The sequence below is a fragment of the Melanerpes formicivorus genome, unplaced genomic scaffold (genome assembly GCF_026170545.1).
Source record: "Melanerpes formicivorus ecotype bairdi unplaced genomic scaffold, bMelFor1.0.p_v2 SCAF_19, whole genome shotgun sequence".
In the NCBI taxonomy this organism is placed as follows: Eukaryota; Metazoa; Chordata; class Aves; order Piciformes; family Picidae; genus Melanerpes; species Melanerpes formicivorus.
The window spans coordinates 2451083-2471739 of record NW_027142371.1 but is presented as its reverse complement, the minus strand read 5'-3'; the positions used below and the strand labels follow the sequence as shown (position 1 = coordinate 2471739).

At 51.7% G+C, this 20657-nt stretch overlaps 2 protein-coding genes across 3 annotated transcripts in view; both read left to right on the top strand.

The window, feature by feature from the left end:
• Positions 1-4911: 4911 nt before the first annotated feature.
• On the top strand, positions 4912-7250 carry TP53RK (TP53 regulating kinase). Its single transcript, XM_068150427.1, has 4 exons — positions 4912-4934; positions 5494-5622; positions 5692-6053; positions 6625-7250. The coding sequence occupies exons 1-4, from the start codon at positions 4912-4914 to the stop codon at positions 7101-7103; spliced, it is 993 nt and encodes a 330-aa protein (XP_068006528.1). The 3' UTR covers positions 7104-7250.
• A 7346-nt stretch (positions 7251-14596) lies between these two features.
• Positions 14597-20657, top strand: part of SLC13A3 (solute carrier family 13 member 3) — a 29756-nt gene continuing 23695 nt past the window's right edge. Inside the window, exon 1 of one of the 2 annotated variants that reach the window (XM_068149807.1) lies at positions 14597-14731. In XM_068149807.1, coding sequence (XP_068005908.1) covers positions 14621-14731 — 111 coding nt within the window. In that variant the 5' untranslated portion in view covers positions 14597-14620. Of the gene's footprint in view, positions 14732-14798; positions 14818-20657 lie in introns of those variants that run through there. The other variant, XM_068149809.1, reaches the window with a different exon arrangement.

The following is a 20657-nucleotide window of genomic DNA, read 5'->3' as shown; positions in this document are numbered from 1 at the left end:
CTGCATGAAAGACACTGGGAGCTGCACGTGGATGCAAGATGGGTTTTCTGAGGCTGAAGCTAAGTTCATTGCATCCCAAAGTCCAGTTTATCAAAGAAGGATTTTGCAAAACTTGGAAGTGCTCTCAAAACACATGAACAGCGCAAGCGTTCTCCCTCGGTGCTGCTCATGCAAACCAGCTGCTGGGCAGGTTGTACTGTGATGAAGTGCATGTGATCTGGAGAAGTTTGCTGTAGCTCAGCTGGTGTGAGGACCCTTGCAGGGGAGATGTGCTGCACAGGCTCAGGGCTGGGCTTCCCAGGGTCACAAAACAGGGACTGCTGCGGAAGGATACATACACATGACATAAAACCTGCATGCGACTTACATCATTTAATATTGCATTGTACTGTGTCCAGTTCTGGGCCCCTCAGTTTAGGAAAGATGTTGAGATGCTGGAATGTGTCCAGAGAAGGGCAAGAAAGCTGGGGAGGGGTTTGGAGCACAGCCCTGTGAGGAGAGGCTGAGGGAGCTGGGGTTGCTTAGCCTGGAGAGGAGGAGGCTCAGGGAAGACCTCATTGCTCTCTACAAGTACCTGAAGGGAGGTTGTAGCCAGGTGGGGGTTGGTCTCTTCTCCCAGGCAATCAGCACCAGAATAAGAGGACACAGTCTCAAGCTGCACCAGGGGAGGTTTAGGCTGGATGTTAGGAAGAAGTTCTTCATTGGCCATTGGAATGTGCTGCCCAGGGAGGTGGTGGAGTCACCATCACTGGAAGTGTTTAAGGAGAGACTAAATGAGGCACTTGGTACCATGGTTTAGTTGATTAGATGGTGTTGGGTGATGGATTGAACTTGATGATCTTGAAGGTCTTTTCCAACCTGGTTAATTCTATTCTATTCTATCAGGTGGTATAAACAACAGGAGTTCCGTCCCAGCATTCCATGGAGCCTGTGCTGGTAAAGCTTTCTGCTACAGCTAGAGGGTCAAGATGGGTAAGGTCTGTGTCAGTGACCATCATCCCTGTGGCGCAGGCACAGCCCTGTGGCACCCACAAAAGTAAGCAGGATGGGCGAAGAATGAGGAATGAAGATGAATGAGTAATGAGGATGATTAAAGGACTGGAGGAAATGCCATATGAGGAGAGGCTGAGAGACCTGGGGCTGTATAGTCTGGAGAAGACTGAGAGGGGATTTAGTAAATGTTTATAAGTATCTGGGGGCTGGGGGTCAGGAGGAGGGGACAGGCTCTGCTCATTTGCACCCTGGGATAGGACAAGGGGCAATGGATATAAACTACAGCACAGGAGGTTCCATCTCAACATGAGGAGGAACTTCTTCACTGTGAAGGTCACAGAGCACTGGAACAGGCTGCCCAGAGAGGCTGTGGAATCTCCTTCTCTGGAGACTTTCAAGACCCATCTGGATGTGTTCCTGTGTGATCTGTGCTGGATTCTATGGTCCTGCTCTGGCAGGGGGTTGGACTCAATGATCTCCTGAGGTCACTTCCAACTACTAACATCCTGTGATCCTGTAATCCTGTGAACGTGGGGTATGTCTTGGAAGGAGCTTTTCAGTCATTCCCCATGTTCATTTCTTGGCACACCCAAGGGAAGTGTTTGAAGCATCACGATTCTTCTGAGCAGGGGGATACATACCAGGTCTCTGGTCTGCAGACCAGTGCTGCCAACTCTTTTAATGCTCCAGCTTATAGTTCAAGATGTTTGAGATGGGCAATACAGGATCATGTATATCCTTGAATCATATCTGCTGAATGTCTGGTCTGCAACATGGTCAGCAGTCTATCAAAGGTTTGGATCTTGTTTCCTCTCAAAACCACAGTGAATGTTAAAAGTATTTCAAGTCACCCACCTGGTCTTTAGAATAAACAAACACTTTTCCATCCATATGCTCTGATTTCAGTGGAAATGCAGCCCGTGAAAATACCTTCTGTAAACAAACTGACAGCTGCACAGGGATCACACAGGCAGGGAAGAATGGCTTCAAACACCAACATCAGGCAGTGGTGCTCATGGCAGGAGCTTTTCAACAGGATTTGTAATTCACATTATGTAATCACAATACCTTACACAGCTCTCTGAAATGCCAGCCAGAGGGAGAAAGGACTGCAAGTGTCTCTCTTCTCCAGCACCCTGCATATGAGGCTGGTTCATGGGGGGCAGAAAGCACTACAGCTCTGTGTCTGGGTTTTGGGAACACAGGAATGCAGGGGACACAACCTGATCCTGTCTCTGATCTCTGGCTCCTGCAGCTTCTCTCAAGTGATCAAGCCTACACATTTTGGGTGTATTGTCTTATGGACTGGGGAGTGTCAAAAAGGAGACTCCACAACTCTCCGGGCAGCCTGTCCTGGTGCTCCAAAGTAAAGAAGTTTTTCCTGAATTTCAAGGGAAACCTCCTGAGTTCCAGCTTGTCCCCATAATTCCTTACTCCTCAAATTATTTCAGTGTGAGAAGGAAGAACTGATATTTTTCTCCATGGCAATGTATCTGCCACCTTGCCATTTTCTGGAGGCTTCCTGTTCCCTGGCAGGGCAATTAAGTGCTGACAGCAAGGAGGCAAGGGCCTGGGGAGTACAGACAGAGCTTTATAGTGTGTTTACAAAAGGTGGTCAAAAAGATGACATCAGGTTATGCAGAAATGCAGCTGCTGCATTGACTCTGCCCATGGCTGCGGGTTGTGGTCCTCTGAAATCCTGTGTAAACCTGCTGCAACGTGCAGCACTGACAATCCTCCCTCGGTGGGCTTTTGGTGTGGGGGGGTTTATTTTTCCTTTGCAGGAATAAAAGTCTGCCTTTCCATTTTTTAAAGGACATCTTTCTTATCGTGCCCCTTGCAGTCAATGTGCTCTCTGGGCCTGCTGAAGCCCCTGAACCCCGCATGAGGAGGTCTGGAGGGGTTGGAAGCAGCAGGACTGACTCATGCTTTACAGTTGCCAGCAGGTTTCTAGCCTGCGACGCGTTCCTCCTCCTCTCGGCTGTGTGTCTTGGCAGTGCCATTCCCCATCTGATCCTTATCTCGCTCTTGGCCGCTGGACTTGCGGGGCAGGAGGGGCAGGTTCCTGCCTCGCAGCCGGACCCATCTCCGGGGCCGAGCCGCAGGAATGCGCATCCCGAAGAGCTCGGCGGCGGCACTTGGAGCTGCAGCCTGCGCTGGGAAACAACCCGGCTGCGACCGCTGGAGATGGGACAGCTAAAAGAGGCGTTAATATCACAAAAGAACGTATAAATATAAAAAGCTAAAGAAGTCCATCATGCACAGAAGAAGTCGGGGTGTTCAGCAGCGCTCACCACAGCCACGGGTATGTTTTCATAGAATCATGAAAAAGCCTCCTAAGATCATCCAGTCCAACCCCTGACCCACCCCATGGCCATGAAACCATATCCCCAGGTGCCGTGTATACATGTGTTTTTGACCACTTCCAGGGACACTGACTCCACCTGGGCAGCCTGTTCTTTTTTCCTCATCTCCAACCTAAACCTCCTCTGGCACAATTTCAGGCTTCTATCACCTGATGCTAGGGAGAAGACTCCAACCCCTTCCTCACTGCAATCTCCTTTCAGGGAGCTGTAGAAAGCCTCCTTTTCTCCCAACTAAACACTCCAAGCTGCCTCAGCTGTTCCTGACCAGCCCTGCTCTCCAGAACCCTTCACCAGCTAAGCTGCCCATCTCTAATTACAATTGACCCTTATGAAGGGATTCAAGGGAGCAAACCAGGGACCAGTCAGTACCCCAGTGGGTCCCATTTTGTGCACAGTGATGCCTTCAGTGTGGCAACCTGTGGCAGCCCAGGGTGCTCCCCTGTGTCCCTGCACCCCTCCATTGCGTGGCTGGTCCACAGAGCCTGCTCTGCCCATGGCATCCTCTGCATGGAGGAATTAGCCCAAATTCATAATTCTGAACTGTAATGTGAGTCAGAGCTGTGAATTCCCACATGGGAGGGTTTATCCCTCTGCCCACAGTTTACAGGTTGGGGATACAACCTCAGAACCAACAAGGGCCTTAGGTGAGCATGAGTAGCCACTTGAGCCCTGCTGCAGTCCAGATTCAGCTCTTTTCCAGTCTGCCCAGCCCTGAGAATGGAGCTAACCAAACCAGGGGTGAGAGCAGAGCTGCCTGCAGTGCTGCAACCTGCTCAGTGACAAGGGATTGGCATGGAAGAGCCCATGGAATCTGCCTTGGTTTCCATTAGCTTGCTGTGCTTCAGTTTTTAACTCAATCACATTGTTTGCAAAAGGAGAGTTTATAAATACTTTATCACCAGGAGAGCAAAGTTACATAATTAAACAATTTAGCAGAGTCTGTGGCTTCACTGCAGTCCTCTGGGGTGATTCAATACTCCAATAAAAATACTGGGTGACACCATAAATATTGTAAATGGCTCCAGATGGTTTCCAAGGGCTATGTCAACTGTTTATTGCATTCAAAGAGAAAAGCATAAGTGAAATCACAGGGAAGAGAAAATTCCAATCAATAAATTAATGACAAAAAGAAATAAAGGCAAAAATATTTGCTTTTGCATTGTGAAAGCCCTGGAGGATGCTTTGGGCCAGCATGAGAGAAGACCACCCTATTTACCAGACTAATGAACCAAGGGCATCGGTGTGCACTTGCTCCTAGGCTGTGTACTTGCCTGGGGTGGGCTGTGCACAAATGTTTAGATAAATCTGCCCACAAGATGGGGAAAACCTCTCTTTATTTGATTGTTTGTTTGATTGTTTGTGCATTTTGTGAATTCCAGCCACAAGAGCCAGGAATGCATCTCTTCCCCTGGTCAAGCTGCCTTGGCAATGGCAGCCAAAGGAGGGTGCCACAGGCAGGCAGGCTTGTGGGATGGATTACTCCTATCATCATTGAAAACTTGGGAAGGGTGTTTAAAAGTTGTTAGTGAAGCAAGATAAATATTTTCCAGGCATGATCCCACCATGCCGTGACAAGTAAGCTGTATGGAATGTGTTAGTAAAATATGAATGTTCTGAAAAGGAAACAAACGTTGTGGATGAGAAAACAAGGACAAAATGGACTTGTGGCACCTCCAAAGGCAACAATTGGGAACATATTTACAGGGACTGGGCTGCAGCCTCTTGTATCTTCTGAGAAATATAAATGGCAGTGTGTGCAGAACACGCAGCGGGGTTGTGGGGCTTTGGTGTGCCATAAAACCCCAGATACTCCTCCCGAAAGAATGAGGCTTGTCCATCTTTTCCTAAGGGAGAGATGTGGGGCTTGGCTGCTTGGCAGAGCCTTGGTGGATGTCCCAGTAGTGGAGTCCCCATGGTGAGACCCCCGTGGTGGAGCATCCTGATGGTGATGCCCCGGGAATGGTGTCCTAGGGGTTATGCCCTGGCAGACAGCTCTGAGGTGGTGCTGGAAGCACCTCGAAGGGACCACAAGACCCCACTTGCAGCCTTGGGAAGATGCAGACACCCCGGCTGGGGAAGGCTCAGGTGCAAGCCCTGCCACCCTGCAGCTCCTCGGTATTCCCCTCCGCGGCAGAGGAGGGCAGAGGGCAGCAGGACTTCCGGGGGGAAGCACAAAGAAGAGTTCTTGGAAGCGCTGCATCGGGAACACGGCGAATGAGAAGGCGAGGCGCAGCCCGCGCTGTACCGAGGGCGCCGGGGAGCGGTACCGGAGGGGAGGCGGAGCCCGAGCGCTTCGTGCGTTTCCGGCGGGGGCAGCCGAAGAGTGACGAAGCCGAGCGCGACGCGCATGCGCCGTGGGGCGGCGCGTGCCTGTCATGGCGGCGGTCGAGGCGCAGGGGGGCGGCGTGCGCTGCGCCGCGGCGGGGGTCGCGGCCCCTGCGACGAACGAGTCCGGGCTCGAGGCGGGCGCCACGGGCCCTGTGGTGGCTGAGGCGCCGGTGCCGCCGCTGCCGGGAATGCAGCTGCTGCAGCAAGGCGCCGAGGCCCACGTTTACCGGGGGCTCTTCCTTGGGCGGGCGGCGGTAGCCAAGGTCCGCATCCCGAAGCGGTACCGGCACCCGGCGCTGGAGGAGCGGCTGAGCCGGCGGCGCACAGCGCAGGAGGCGCGATCGCTGCTGCGGTGCCGGCGGGCAGGTGGGCTCGGGGAGGTGGCGGCGGGGCCGGGCCGGGCCGGGCCGGCGTGAGGCGAGGCTGGCCTGACAGGACAGACGGCTCTAGGCACCAGGCACCTCACCGGTAGCACTCGTGCTCTGCAGGTCCCTCACAGCAAACAGCAGACACTTGACTGCTTTCCTGCATCACCCTGGAGGATACAGGCAGTCTCCTGTCACGCTGGCGTGCTGTGCGCTGGTTTGCCAGAGTGCTGCCCTGAAACGCAGTCTGTCCATGGCCAGAAGGCCCCTGCCTGTGTGATGCTGGAGAGTCCCGCCCCGGCAGGGGCCGGTCTGTTAACAGCTAGTTTCAAGGCTGAAGGCTGGTGCAGCATGAGTTGGAACCGGGGAGTTGGCATGGGGCATTGCTAGATGTGGGTATCACAGTATCACTAAGGTTGGAAGAGACCTCGAGGATCATCGAGTCCAACCTGTCACCACAGGGTAATCAATGGCCAGGGGTGAGCTCAGCTGGCACTTTCTTAAGGCTTGCATTTTGTTGTTAAAATATCTGGTAAATTAATCAGTAGCATTTCGTTTGTTCTTTTAAACAGGGATTGCAGCTCCAGTGGTCTACTTTGTGGATTATGTCTCCAATTCCATATATCTTGAAGATATTGTCGATTCCATCACTGTTCAAGACCATATTTACTCTGTACAGCGCAGTGGAAACGATCCCAGTAGCCTCCTTGCCTTAGCAGAGAAGATGGGCGAGCTCTTGGCAAGAATGCACGATGAAGATCTCATCCATGGGGACCTTACCACGGCCAATGTACTTCTGCGGCCACCCATTGAGAAGCTGGACTTGGTGCTGATAGACTTTGGACTCAGTTTTATTTCAGGTCTTCCAGAGGATAAAGGAGTTGATTTGTATGTTCTGGAAAAAGCCTTCCTTAGCACTCATCCAGACACTGAATCTATGTTTCAAGCTCTGCTGAAGGCTTATGCAGCTACATCTAAAAAATCCGGCCCCGTGATCAAAAGGTTGGATGAAGTGCGGCTGAGGGGGAGGAAGAGATCCATGATTGGGTAAAAAGAGCAGGCTTGGGGGCAGAGGAGTGTTTCTACTGGGGTTCTGCAAATGTAGTTATTTATATTTCCAGTTGGTTTTACTTCACAGATCTCTATTTTGATAGCTGTGTCTTCGAATAAATAAACCTGAATGAGTTTGTGTCATAAAGTAGGCAACAATGAGACAGGAGCAGACCTGAGGGAAACAGCTGAATGTCACTGCCTCCCTCAGTGTTGAGTAGGAAGCATTTCAGAGTGTCATTCCCCTTGTCCTTCCTGTGGTAGAATCATACAGAATCTTCTTTCTGAGCCTGTGGACCGTGGATTCATGGGAGGTAAGACAGAGCTGGGGATAGCAGGGCATCCACAAAAAGTGACAGAAAAAACAGAGGTGTTGGTTTGCTTGGGAGACTTCACAACAAAGCATTGAAGTCCGTTAGGAGTGGCGTCCTGACCCTTTTTAGGTGGACTGGGTTCCAGGACAGAAACCCAGCACTAACATAAGACACCTGTCTTCTGTCTTTTCTTGCAGTAGTGATTTTGGCTTTTAAAACTTTCAGTCCATAGTTGTTCCACACAAATACAAGAATGTTTATCGTGGTGTTTGCAGAGCAACTTCCACAGGCAAGGAGTCTGCTGTAAATGGCAATTTCTGGAGCTTCAGAAGACAACTTGTGTGGTGATTGCCTGCCTAGGGAGGCAGTGGGCAGAGGGAGGCAGTACTGCTGGGTGTTGGTAACCTTTTCTCGTCATTGCTTGATCTGGATTGACCCTCACGGTGAGTGTGTTGTGGCCCAAGAGAGAACACCTCCAAACCCCACAGCAGATAGGCTAGAAGGTGATCAGTCCTCTGGTGTAAGCAGATTTGGGTTCAAGTTGTGTGCTGGGTGAGTTTTGTCATTTGTTTCAGATAATGAATTAAACTGAACTCTCAGAGTGTTTGCTGTGCTGGGCAGCTTGTCGAGGAAGATCCTCAGTGCCTGTATGCTCTCCCCGGTGCTCTTCCTGAAAATGCTTGTGCAAAAGGAAGAGCAAACCCTGCAGGAACCCTCTTGTGCACAGCAGTGTTCTCACCAGTTCACAGCCCTTCCCAGCTGGTGTGGAAAAAGCTGTCAAAAACAGCACTGGGGTTGTGGTGGGCACAACTGCAGGGCTTAAAGCAAAGCAGCCAGGACTAACCCCTGCCTGGGGACGCACTGGAGGGGATGGGGCAAGCAGGAGCCCTCCTGCTGGACGCCGTGGCCCCATGGTGCGTGGAGTTTCAGGTGAGGAGAAGGGCGAGGCACCGTTTCGGGCCTGTGCTTTAGCCGCGGGGGCTTGCGGAGGTAGCGTGCGGCGCCGAGAAGCACGCGGAGCAGTTGCGAGGACAGCGTGGCCCCGAGCGGTGGCGCCAGTGCAGGGCTCCTGCTTTGTGCGCGGAAGGTGGCGGGTTCGTGGCCACGCAAGCGTCCTAGCGCGGCGGGCTGCCCGTGCCCGCGGCGCATTCACCTCTTGCCAGAGCAGCCGGCTGGGCGAGTGCCCAGCCCCGGCGTGTGGGGCCCACGGGTTCCACCGCTCAGCCACATGTTTTTTAAACTGTTGCGCCCGAGGAGCCGCAGACTTGCCTGGCTTTTAATTTCACTGGGGTGCCCCGGCCATGCTCATCCCGACATGGAGCACGAAGCAATGCAGGATGGAGGCAAAGGGAACCCAGGCTCCCGGTAACAAAGCCGGTGAAGGGTCTGGTGAGGAGCTGTTGAGGAACCTGGGGTTGTTTAGTCTGGAGAAAAAGAGGCTGAGGGAAGACCTTCTGGCTTTCCAGAGCTGCTTGAAAGGAGACTTCTCCCAAGTAACAAGCAATAGGATAAGAATAAACAACCTCAGGTTGTGCCAGAAGAGATTTAGGTTGGACAATAGGAATATTTTCATCCCCCAAAGTGTTGTCAAGCCCTGAACAGGCTGCTCAGGACAGTGGTGGAGCCACTGTCCCTGGAGGGATTTACAAGACACGTAGATGAGGTACTGAGGGACATGGTTTAGTGGTGACTTGGCAGTGCTGGCTTTACAGTTAGACTTGATGAGCTTAAAGTTCTCTTCCAACTCAAATGGTTCTGTGATTCCATACGTGAGCAGTGGGGCATTAGGAGCTCCTGCTGCTGCTCTCCTACCTGCTTTGAAAATGAATGCGACAGCCCAAGCAGCACACAGCCACTTAACAAGGTGCTCCCCTGGTGACCCGGGGTGGCCTGGAGCAAGGCCTCATGGCATGGTGGGAGCAGGTGGACGTGAGCTAACGAGTCCCGTAATGATGTCTGATCTGAACCCCAAATCCCAGACCCACTGAGGAGTGGCAGCATGCCTAACCTCCCTGCCTGCCGTTCCCCACCTGTACAAACACCGCTCTCGCTGTCTCCTGGTGATGCCAGGATTGAGCTCTGTTTGCAAAGCCCTTTGAAGAAGGCTGTTTCTGCCTATGGTCATGTTTATTAAAATGCAGCTCTCCCTGCGGGACTGCAGAGTAGAAACAAAGCTGCTCAACTGCAAGTCTTTCTGCCTGGCGCCGTGCTCTGAGCCGAAGCCTCGCAGTGGGGCTGGGGTCAGCAGCATGCAGCGAGCCCAGCCCTCCTGGGGTGCTGGTGCGTGGGACTGGCCTTCTAGCAAGGACTCCTGAGCTGCCCTCTGCTGCAGTCTGCTCTGCGATGGAGCTGCAAAACAAAGCAGAGCGTTGCTGGTAATGAAAAGCAAAATGTTTTGCTTTTTCACTGCGTGACAAAACTCCTCCTTCATTATGTAAGTGTCACTTCTCACGTATCTGTGCTGTGGCCTGTTGATATTTCCTCTTGATCAGCCCGATGTATCCCTATAGATTGCTGTAGTGAGTGCTGAGCTATTGCTGTGCCAGGTGGGAAAACCTCAGCAGGTGGACATCCAGCAGTGGAGACACTCTGGACCTGCAAAGCGTCCACCCCGCAGCTGTGTTGCTGGTTGTGCCTGTGGTGGCAGCTCTTGGGGTGAAAACCAGGGCAGGTGGAGTTTCCAGTGCTGGTTTGACTGAGGATAACTTGGCTTGGTAGCTTTTGGTGCATCTGCAACACTGAATTATTACTATTAAGGTTCTCATTTCCCATTGCATTATGAATACTCAGGATTTGTGTCCAGTCTCCCAACAATCTCATAAGGAAAACAGGAGTCCTGTTGGGGTTTTTAAAATGCACGAATAGTTTTCCTGCTGCAAATGCAGTTTAAAACCAGCAGTACTTCTTCAGAGCTTGGTCTGACTTGGTAAAATAATCTCTGCAAGCCAGTTTAGCTTCTTCAAGTTTAAAAGGAAGGAAAACCAATGAACTAAAATCTGCTCTTTTAAAGAACTGAAACAGTGATTGTTGCAAATAAGTCAATTAACTTTTTGGCAAGAACCCCAAACTTCTTCTTAACTCAGAGGGACTGTTTGTCTTGGTTTGTATTTCCACCACTGGCCAAAGCAGCACAGTGGGCAATGCCAGCCTCTCCAGAGTGTGAGTCTGGACACTGAGCACTGTCACAGCTCTATGTGACACCAGAAGTGGCGATGTCCTGCCCCAGTTTACCTAGCAGGGCTATTCTCACCAGCCTCACACACAGCCCCCCACCCCTCAAACCCTCTTGCCTGCCTCCCCAGGGGGCACAGCAGGGATGTGAAGGGTGACCGCTTCTGTGGCACCCAACCACTGGAGGTCTCTCTGCCACCATCACTAGCACTGGGAAAACCTCTCCAGCTGGGAAATAAAATGTTCTGTCAACAGCAAATGTTGATAACCATGTGCTGGGTGGACATGGTCACTCTGGGTCTTTATGCTGCTTGAATCTTCCATCTGTTAAGAATGAAATGTTGTCTCATGGGACCAGTTCCTAGCCTGGCCCACCAGGAACTTTCATTTCCAGGAGCTTCGTATCACCTGCTTCATCTTGCTCCATACCTGGGTGTCACCCAAAATGCCATGAACACAGCAGCGTGTGAATGAGCTGTGCAAAGAGGACAGGAAAGGAAAAAGGGAAAGACAAATGAATGGAAATAGAGACATCTCAGCAGATTGTTCTGAGGATTAGGGTTTCCTGGGGAATTTGTGGTTACTTATGGAGTTGCCTTTTGGATTTCCTTTGGTGTGACCATTACCAGTGATTTCTCATGTGGGAGTGTGGAGCCAGCCTGTCCTTGATTGGCAGTAATAACTGCCAATCTGCTGATTTGGCTGCTGATGCCAGCAGTGCAGAACTGAAATAAGGGGATTCTTTTAGAGACAGGTGTGAGTTGCAGACCTGTAGCAGGAGCACTGAGAGAAAACAAGCAGGAATGAAAGAAAAGACACACATGTATGGCAAGAAAGAGGGATGAAAACGCAGTTACATAACCTGGCTACGCTGCTGCCATGACTTTTGGACAGGGGCTGTGCCATGCCAGAGGTTGCTCTGTGTGTTTGTGTGTGTAAAAACCTTGCATACAAGCTGTAAGGGTAGCTTTGTTGAGTGAATTTATTTTCAGCCTAGGTCTTGATGTCTGCAGGAGATTGATACTTTCCAGTTTTGCAAGATTCAAAACACTGATAACCTTTTGCAGCCCTCTTCTCCCATCAATGCTGATAGGAAACCAAGTCAGTGCAATAAAAGCTCATTTATAACCAAGAGTTCATTGTGTGAGGGTCACTACAGATAAAGAAAGCCTCTCCCTCGCCCAAGCACAAGCTGTGTCCCACAGTAGTCCCTTTGGGCACCGTGCAGCACCTCTTTCTTATGTGCTAAGCTGAATTTACTCTGTAAATAATGGTGAGGAATGGCCCAGGAGTGGAGAGAGATGATTTCAGTGATGGTCGTGGAGCACAGGGAAAGCACAGTGAGGGCAGCTGCTGCTGCTGGCACTGGAAATGAGGGTGGCAGAGGAACAGATTACAAGGAAACAAATTAATTAAAAGTTAATTCCCAGCTAGAGTCCTGGAAGGCTAAATGAACCAGCGTGTAGCCCCCACGCAATGCTCTCTGCTGTGAGGTGCTGAAGGCTGAGAGGGGCCAGGTGGGACTATGAAGGGGCCATCCATGCAGGGTGTTCCCCTCACCCTCTGCACTGTCAGAGGCTTCACAAGAGAAAGAACAGCCTGGGGCATGGATAGCTTGGTATCCTGTTGAAGCTTTTTTTAAGCTTACAAGGTTGATTTTGAGAGACAAAGCTTTGCAGAGCTCCAGCACGTGGCACACACTCACACACATGCTTCCAGGCTCTGGCTGATGGGGTACACTGGGCAAGCTGAGCCTGTTTTAAGCTGTTGTGTTGTTTTGATGGCCTGAATTTTGCTTTCAAGCCTTTATCCATCTCTCCACCCACCCTGTCCATTATGCACACAGCTTGTGCTGCTGTAGCTCACCATGGTGGCTGCAGGAATGTCCTGCTCTTTTTTCCCTCTGATAATTGTATATTTATGTTGCTGAGCAGTTAAAGAAAGCCAAGCTATGAACCCCCATAGGTTGCCCTGAGCCAGCTCTGTGCTTTCTCTGGGGCCTCAAGCAAAGGTGCCTTTGCCATCAAGGCTGGGCAGCCCTGGTGCCAGGTGCATACTGGATCCTCACTTTGCCAGCAGCCCCTGGCAGTGCCCAACAGAAGCTTTTGTGGTGGTGACACCATCACCCTTCAGCCATCACTCGGGATGGGAGTGGGGAATAAATGATTTGTTACTGTTTGTGCAACATTAGACATACCCCCTTAAGGGAAAGGAATGGGGCAGTGGATCCAGACTTGGAGCACGGTCCATTCAGAGAGGGTACAGTCCTGTCTCTGCATCACCACTCTCTTCCTTTCTAATTTCTTGTTGCCTCTGTGCCAGTGATTCATGGTTTTTGTAGGCTGGAGAGTGCTTTCCAGTAGGGTCTGGTTTTTCATCCAATGCATTGGACTTCAGCTGCTTTGATGCTCTAGGAGTGACCTGCCTGGAGGCAGTAGTTCTCCAGAGAGCTGCTTAACTGTGAGACAGGAAAGGTTTTTCTGCTGAGTGTGAGTTTTGTACAGCTTTCATATATAAGGGGGGCAGCTCAGCCAGGTTTTGAGTATGTTTTAAAGCGCTCAAAGGGTGCTAATTTGCTTTCCCTTTTTTCTCCTCACTGCTCAGCTTCATTTAGGCTCCAGTTGTGAGAATCCAGGGGATGCAAAAAAGCAGAGGGGAAACCCAACTCCCTCGACTCTTGTTCGTCTTGAGAGTGCTCCAGCTCAGTCTCCTGTGATGTGTGCCTCTCTCTCAGGCTTCCTGCAGACAGAGACCAGTCACCTCTGCAGCATTTGCTGAGATGTACCTGGCTCCAGGGGAGGGCATCCTGTCCTGCCCCAAATACTCTCCCATCTTCTTTCCTTTAAGCCTGGTGCAGGACAGAGCTGGCAGGGAAATCCGCCCTCAAAGTAAGAACTGGGCAGCTTTTGTGTTTTCTTTGACTCACAATTGAAGCATCCTTAGCTGCCTGGGTCTGGCCTGATTATCTTAAGGGCAGCCAGGGTATGGTCATATGCTACTTGCTTGCTGGGGCTCACACTTGTGTGAGCCAAGACTTTGCCTCCTGCCTTTCTGGTATTTCCCATGGCTCTCCCGTGCTCCGCACCACTGGCCTTTTGTTTGGTTGTGTCCACTTCTCTTTCATGGAAAAAAAGGGGAAGTATTTCTCAGGGCATTGCAAACAGCTTGTCAAACCCCTGAGTCACTGCTTGAATTCAGTTGTCAAAAGCAACTCCAGTTCCCTGCTTTTCTCCTGCTTTTGAGTGTTTAATGATGTGGATTTGTGTCCATGGAGAGGAAATCTTGGAGAATGAAGCCAGGTACAGCACTGGGCTGAGAGGGTTCCTACCAATCCCTTCTACTGTTTCTTTGTATTTACCTGAAAGAAGGTTGCAGTGAGGTGAGTGCTGGTATCTTCTGCCCTGTGACAAGTGATAGGATGAGAAGAAATGACCTCCATTTGTACCAGGGGATGTTTAGGTTGGATATTAGGAGAAAACTCTTTGCTGAAAGAATTCTCAGAGGCTGGAACAGGCTGCCCAGGGAGGTGGCTGAATCCCCATCCCTGGAGGTGTTCCAAAGAGGCAGCGATGTGATGCTGAGGGACTTGTTTTAGCACTAGCTTTGACAGAGTTAGAGAATGGTTGGACTTCAAACACTTCTATGATTCCATGGATTGAGGCTGTTGTCAGCCTGACCAGAAGCTCTTTGACAGCCTGCGATACGCCCGTGGTCAAACCAAACAAGCTCTGCTAATGCCAGAGTTTTTGGACCAGTTTGGAACATCCCCACCGTGGAAACCCTCCAGCTGCCAATGCTGCGGGAACAGGGTGAGATGGGGGAACACGGACATCGTGGCTGGGACCGGTATGGGGGTCAGGGCGGCTATAGCAGGATGGCAGGGCGGTATAACAGATGCAAGGGCGGGCGGGGCAGTCCGGCGGGGCCCCTCCCGGCGGGCGGAGCGTGGCGGGCGGGGCGTGGAGGGCTCGCTCGGGTCCCGCGGGATAAAGAGGGGGTCGGCGGCAGGCGGTGCGGCGGCGGCGGGTGCGGGATGGCGGCGCTGGGCGCGCTGGTGAAGAAGGCGTGGAGCGTCCGGCGCTACGTGGTGCTGCTGGCCGCGCCGCTGGCACTGGTGCCCATCCTACTCAGCCTGCCCCCCAAGGTACCCGCGCCCGGGCACCGGCGGGGCGGGGTAGGGGGACACCGCTGGAGGCGTGGATGGAGAGCAGCGGCCGTGGAGCGGGACAGGTGCACCTGCTGGGGCTGCCACCCAGGGGACGCCCGCTGGGGGGGCATGGAGCAAGGGACAGCGAGCAGGCGTGCGCTGGTCAGGGAAAGGGATGGAGAGGCTGAAAGCAGCGACACAGATTGGGGGGGCACCAAGTGGGGTACACTAACTGGGGGGCACCAGCTCGGGCCGTGGACCGGGAGCACAAACGGAGACACTGCCTCGGGGCATGGAGCAAGCGTTACGGCTTGCGGGGGCAAACAGTTTGGCACGGCCCTGGGACGTGAACCCAGGACAGCGCCCTGGTGCTTGTCCCATCTTGCTGCTCGCCTCATGCTTCAGCCTCAGCAGCATCTGGCCCTCGCAAGAGTCCTCTCGATACTAGCCAGGGTTTCTCCTTGGAGGGAGAGGACCACCGAAGCCTGCAGTCTGCCACAGCTCCTCACCCTTCGGCAGCTAGCTGGGAGTGTGAATGGGGGGAACCTCCTGGGGTTAGCTTAACTTTTTAGGGTCAAGAAGGGATGGACAGCGTGAGCTGTATTTGTGTTGCTTATATAGGGGCGTGCCAGGAACCTGCGGTTCAGAATCAGCTTGAACCAAGTGGCACTGACAAGTACTTTTTGCTGATACCAAGCTGCCTTACTGTAGATTTTATCAGTACCCAAAGGCAAACTGAGGAGACTGAGGCAAAGCAGAGTCACAGCCAGCATCATCCAGGGAGGTATTCGTAGAGCTGGACAGGAAGGCAAGTGCCAGTGGTTCTGGGGCTGCCCAGTGTGGCTGTCCTGTCCCCTGTGCTGTGGGCAGTGTGTGCAGAGGGAGAGAGGGACATTGCTGAGCCATGCAGTGGGGTTTGTGCTGCAGGGCTGGGAAATATCCTGGGAAATGCAAGGGAGCTACAAGTGCCATCCACACTGCTGTGGACAATTCCCGGGGGGACCTCTGGTGCTGTCCAAAAAGGCTTTGTAAGTAAGGCATTTGTGGTGTTCTGCAGCTGTTGCACAGCTGGTCCCTTGGTAAGGTCTGGGCTTTGGTGTCAGAGTTAACTTCACATTATCAACCTGTGGCAACATTTTGGAGTCTGAGGCTTTTTGCAGCTGTCCCTTGTGAGTGGCTCTCATGCACCAGGAGGTCAGAGCCTCGGGTGGAGATCACAGGGCAGTGAAATCACTGGGGAATTTTGTACCATTGACTTCAGTATGGGCAGGATTTCACTCTTTGATTCTGATTCAGATCCATTTGAGCATGACTTTGCTTACATCACAGAAGAAGTGAGTTGGTTATTATAGAATGATTCAGGTGTGTGAGGACACAAAGGTGGCATTCACTTCCGCACGTAAAATGCTTGGCAGGTGAAACCTTTGTGTTCAAGATAGCAAAGGAGTCTCCCAATTTACCAAATAAAAATAAAGTGACCACTGCTGTATTTAATGACACAGTGTGTTGAAAGAGAAAATTGCTTTCTCCCTTTCTCTCTGTTTTTCTATATTGCATCATTGGGTGAGTTCTGTTAGGCACATACTGCCTCAAGGAGCAGAAAGCACATTGCACAGCAGGTACTTAACGCCTCTGCAGATCCCTAAGAAGGAAATTTGTACATTCCCTCACTGAATGAGTGACTTTGATTCTATTTCATATCATCTTGTTTGGCTTGGGCGCTTGTAAAGCTCTGAGATATGGTTGGGGGGGTGAGGAGATGCTCCGTGTGCCCAGCCCAAGCTTGTGTCTGAACCACACAGTGGTCGGATGTAAGAGTAAAGCACAGATGTATCTGGCACTGTGCTGCAGGGAGACTCTTGGTCTGAGTGCTGTATGGTATTACACAGGCTGTGTGAAGATTTGTGTGTTCAGGAAAAGGATTTCTCCTCAGGTACAGAAGGAGGAAAACTCTCTGCTGGTAGCCTGCTCAGATGTGACCCATGGAGCATCTTGTACACCATCCAGTCTGGCCAACACTGCCTTAGGAAAGAAAAACTGGTGATGGGAAAGTGGGAGTGTTTGCAGCTGGGAGGGTCAAGAAGCAGTGGGGCAGCTATGGGCAGGGAAGGAGAGGCCCTGAAAGATCTGGCTGGTCCTTGATGATCTGTTCTTCATATCCTATGGGTGCTAGATGCATCCCAGTCGGTAGCAGTGATCCTGGCCAGTACTAGCACTGGTGGCTGTCAGTATAGAAGCTTGGAATGTTTCAGGAGAGCACAGCTGCAGCTTTGCCAATGTCTCCCTGAGTTTGGTGCAGTGGTGAACCTGTAGCTGTGAGCTACCATCCCACATTGTATGTTCATGTATGTTCATGTTCAGGGGTCAATAGTTCAGCTACAGTTTCAACACAAAATTCTCTCACTTGTTCAGCGAGAAAGGAAACTTGCTGTTGCATCAACAGGGGATTAAGTTCTGATGTCTGGAGCCTGCTTGAACTGCCCTCTGCATTCTGAGCCACAGGGGGCTGGAAAGGAAAGGAGCAGGTTATGCAGTTAAGGGAGCTGTAAAGACACCAAGGTGGGGACAGATGGGAGCTCAGTGGGTGGGGGATCTGGGGAGCAGAGTTTGGAAGTTGTCTTGGCATGTGATGGGAAATGTGTGCCCTCAGCTGCGCTGCTGCTGTCAAATGGTTTATCCTGACACAGGACTTGAGTCCAGCCTCAGGCTCTTCTGGGCAGCCAGGTTGCAAGAACTACTGAAGGTGTTCAGTAAGCTCCATCAGAAGGAATTCAGCTGACTGGGCTGCTGCTGGTGTTACTGGGAGACTGTCCCAGGCACAGCACCCATGGAAAGCAGGCTGGGGCAGGAGGAGCTTCTGAGCGTGCTGCAGTCATCGTAGCAACCTTGATGCTGCCACACACTTGCACATCTGGAGCATGGCAAAATTGGATGAGCTGGAGAACCTCATGGTCCTGCTCCCATGGTTTGTGTGCTGCCTTGCAGAGTGTTGTAGAAATTGGCAGAAGATGAGAAGCAGTGAGGTTCAGCCCATGCTAGTCTCAGGATGAAGTTTCCCTTCTGATCAGATGTCTTAACAGGCACCTTCTGCAGTGCTTTCCTGCCACGGGGAGTTCTAAAGTCTGTTCCCACATCATGTCACCATTTACCTCCCCCTCAGCAGTCCCAAGGGACTGGAGTGATAAAAAGCCACCTGAGCTTTGGTTTCAAGGGCAGCATTTCACTTGAACCTGGAGGCAAAGAAATCACAACCTGAAGCAGGTCTAACAGAGCACCACAGATAGGATATGGCTTCTTGGCTCAGTGCATGCTTCTGAGTGACACCCCATGGTCTGGGTGCAGAGGGTTTGCCAGTGAAACCTGCACCCAGATGACATCTCCCTAGAGACAAGATCCTTTGAGAAAAGTCATCCATCAGGTCTGGCTCTGCTTACTGCTGATGAACTCCAGCTTCCATATCTGCAAGCTGCTATCAAAGCTCTCGTCGGCTGTCACCCTGCAGTGGGTGTTCTCCAGACCTCCCTGTGAGTCCCTTTGCAGAGGGACAGTGTCAGGGCTGGTGCTGACATGAGGTTGGTAGCCCTCATTTTTCTTTGATGGCCTTTGCAGGTTGCATTCATGGAGGGTGAGACTTGCATCAGGGTTTTTTTCCCTCCTGCAATCCCCTTTCTCTTCAACAGAGAAGTGACATTTCTGCCTGTGAAGGGTTTTGCTGAGACCTCAGGCTGTGCTCCCCAGACTGTGGCTGGAACAGTGTCGTGTGTCCCTCACACAGGACAGCAGAAAGGAATGTTCTGTGTGGAGACACTTCCCAGGGACCACTTCTCCATGCAGGGGTCCCTGTGTCACCTCCCACTCTGGTTGCTGCTGAAATGGCTGAAACTTTGTCCCGTGAGTGGAAGTGGCTGTGACCCCCCTGCTCGGAGGGCTGTGAATGATTGCAAAGAGCTCGGGCAGGGCAGGAGGGGCTGGAGGAACTGTTCTGCTGGAAGGGGCATGGGGGGCACTTTTAATGAGCTGTGCAAAGAGCTTGTTCCAACAGCTTCTAATGAACTCAATGTCTACAGCCTCTTGGCTTGGTAACAGCTGAGACAGCCAAATGTACTAAAAGGAGCTCTGAGCAGGCAAAGAGGGCCTAGTGGCTTCAGAAAACAGACCTGACTTCCTTGGTGGCCAGAGAGCAATTTAAAATTAACTTGGGCATAATGAGTTCTCCTGATTAGAACAAGGAGACTTAAAAAACTTCCAGAAGGAAAAATGGTATTGCTTGCACTTAAAAGCAGAGAATGTGAATGAAGGCACTGGGGTAGGGGGGTTGGGGGCGGGGGGGGGGGGGGGAAGGGGGTGATGCCAGTGGTGGCCTGGGAGGTGGAGGGGAGCTGGATGCTGGGCTGGGGGACACAGTAGGAGCAGGGGCAGGCAAAGAAATAGTAGTGAGGAGAGGAGCCTGGCAGGGGACATAAGTGACTGTGGCCTGATTATACGTTTCATGTACAAAGTCCATCTCTGTTGTCTGTCCTTGGTGACTTAGAAAGGCCAGTTTCACAGAGCTGGGAGCAATGATCAGTTGAGATGAGAAGAAGAATGTCAGTGAGGAAAGAGGAGTGGTTACTGCAAGTGGAGTGAGTAACTACGTTTTGACGTGCACTCAGTCTGGAGAGGGCAAGCCTGCTGAAGAGCAAGCTGGCAGAGACAGGAAGCAGTATTTTGGGGAGGGGGAAAGGGAAGTTGAGAAAAAATAATATTAATTGGAAGCTAAGAACCACAGAAAACATGAAAAGGGATGTGGAAGAGCTGAGGAAGAAATCCCTGGGCAGGGGGTAAGGGTCATGAGCAGGGTGTGAGGCACAAAAGGAAGGTGAGCCATTGCTGTTACTTGCCAGATGGACAGTGCAGAAGAGCCACAGTCAGTGGAGCAGTTTTGTCCTGTACTCAGGGAAGTGCTCATAGTGCAGTCCTGTGTCATTGTGACAGTAACTGAAGGGGAAATTAAAATACTGCCACTCAACCCTGGCTGCTGCAAAACCTGCAGCTTCAGGCAGCTTCCATACAGGAATTTCACAAGAGCTGCCAGGAGAGTTTTGTGACCCAATAAACTCTGTGCATTCCTACGAGTGCCAGGACAGATGAAGGTCTCCAGCACCGCTGGCTGCAGGTCAGGCTGATCTGGAGTCCCTCTTGGGAAGCAGATTCCAGAAAAGGGCTGGAAATGGCTCTGTGCAGTTAGTTGAGTATGGCCACCAGACTGGCTACCCACAGGGTTGATGTGGTACTGGTGAGCATGGACTCATGAAAGCTGAGGAAGAGCAGTGAGGAGCTACCAGGCTGCTGTTTGCTGAGGTTGTGGGTTTCACCTGAGCATCCTTCCAGGCTGGATTCTACTGCTCAGCAATAGCTTTGGAGAAGTTTCAGAGTGCAGAAAGGGCTGGAAACAGGCCACAAAAGAAAGGCTGGAGGAGCTCAACCTGTTTCTTTCAAACAATAAAAAGGCACAGAGTAACTTGATTGCTGCCTTGAGGGCTCATCCATCAGGAGCAGAGTTTGAGTAAGGGTGGCCCAGGCTAAGGCAGAATGGAGGAGTGTGTAAGAAGATGAAGCAGAGGGTTGAAGCTGGCAGATTCAGGTTATCACAACATAACTTCAAGTGACCTTAATTAATCACAGGAGCAGCTCATTAAACCCACGGGCTCACCACCACTGGAAGTGTTTCTAATCTAATGTGGTGGCTTTGTCTTAAACCCAAACCTCAGTGCTGGAAGGGTGGCTCAAAAGGGGAGCCCTGCTACTTTCGCACAGAGGGTCACATCCTCACGCTGTGCTCTTTTAGCTTCCCAGTCTGGGAATGTCTGGAGGTGCAGGATCTGTTTCTGCCTCCAGGAGAAGGTGTGAGCCTCAAAGCCTCTGAGCCTGGGCAGGTTTTCTC

What these genes read in the sequence shown, in the direction of transcription:
- TP53RK (XM_068150427.1), top strand. Translation starts at nt 4,912, where the DNA reads ATGATCCCACCATGCCGTGACAA. An exon ending in ATCCCACCATGCCGTGACAA is followed by an intron (nt 4,935 to 5,493) that starts GTAAGCTGTATG and finishes CCTCCGCGGCAG; the next exon opens with AGGAGGGCAGAGGGCAGCAG. An exon ending in GCTGCGGTGCCGGCGGGCAG is followed by an intron (nt 6,054 to 6,624) that starts GTGGGCTCGGGG and finishes TCTTTTAAACAG; the next exon opens with GGATTGCAGCTCCAGTGGTC.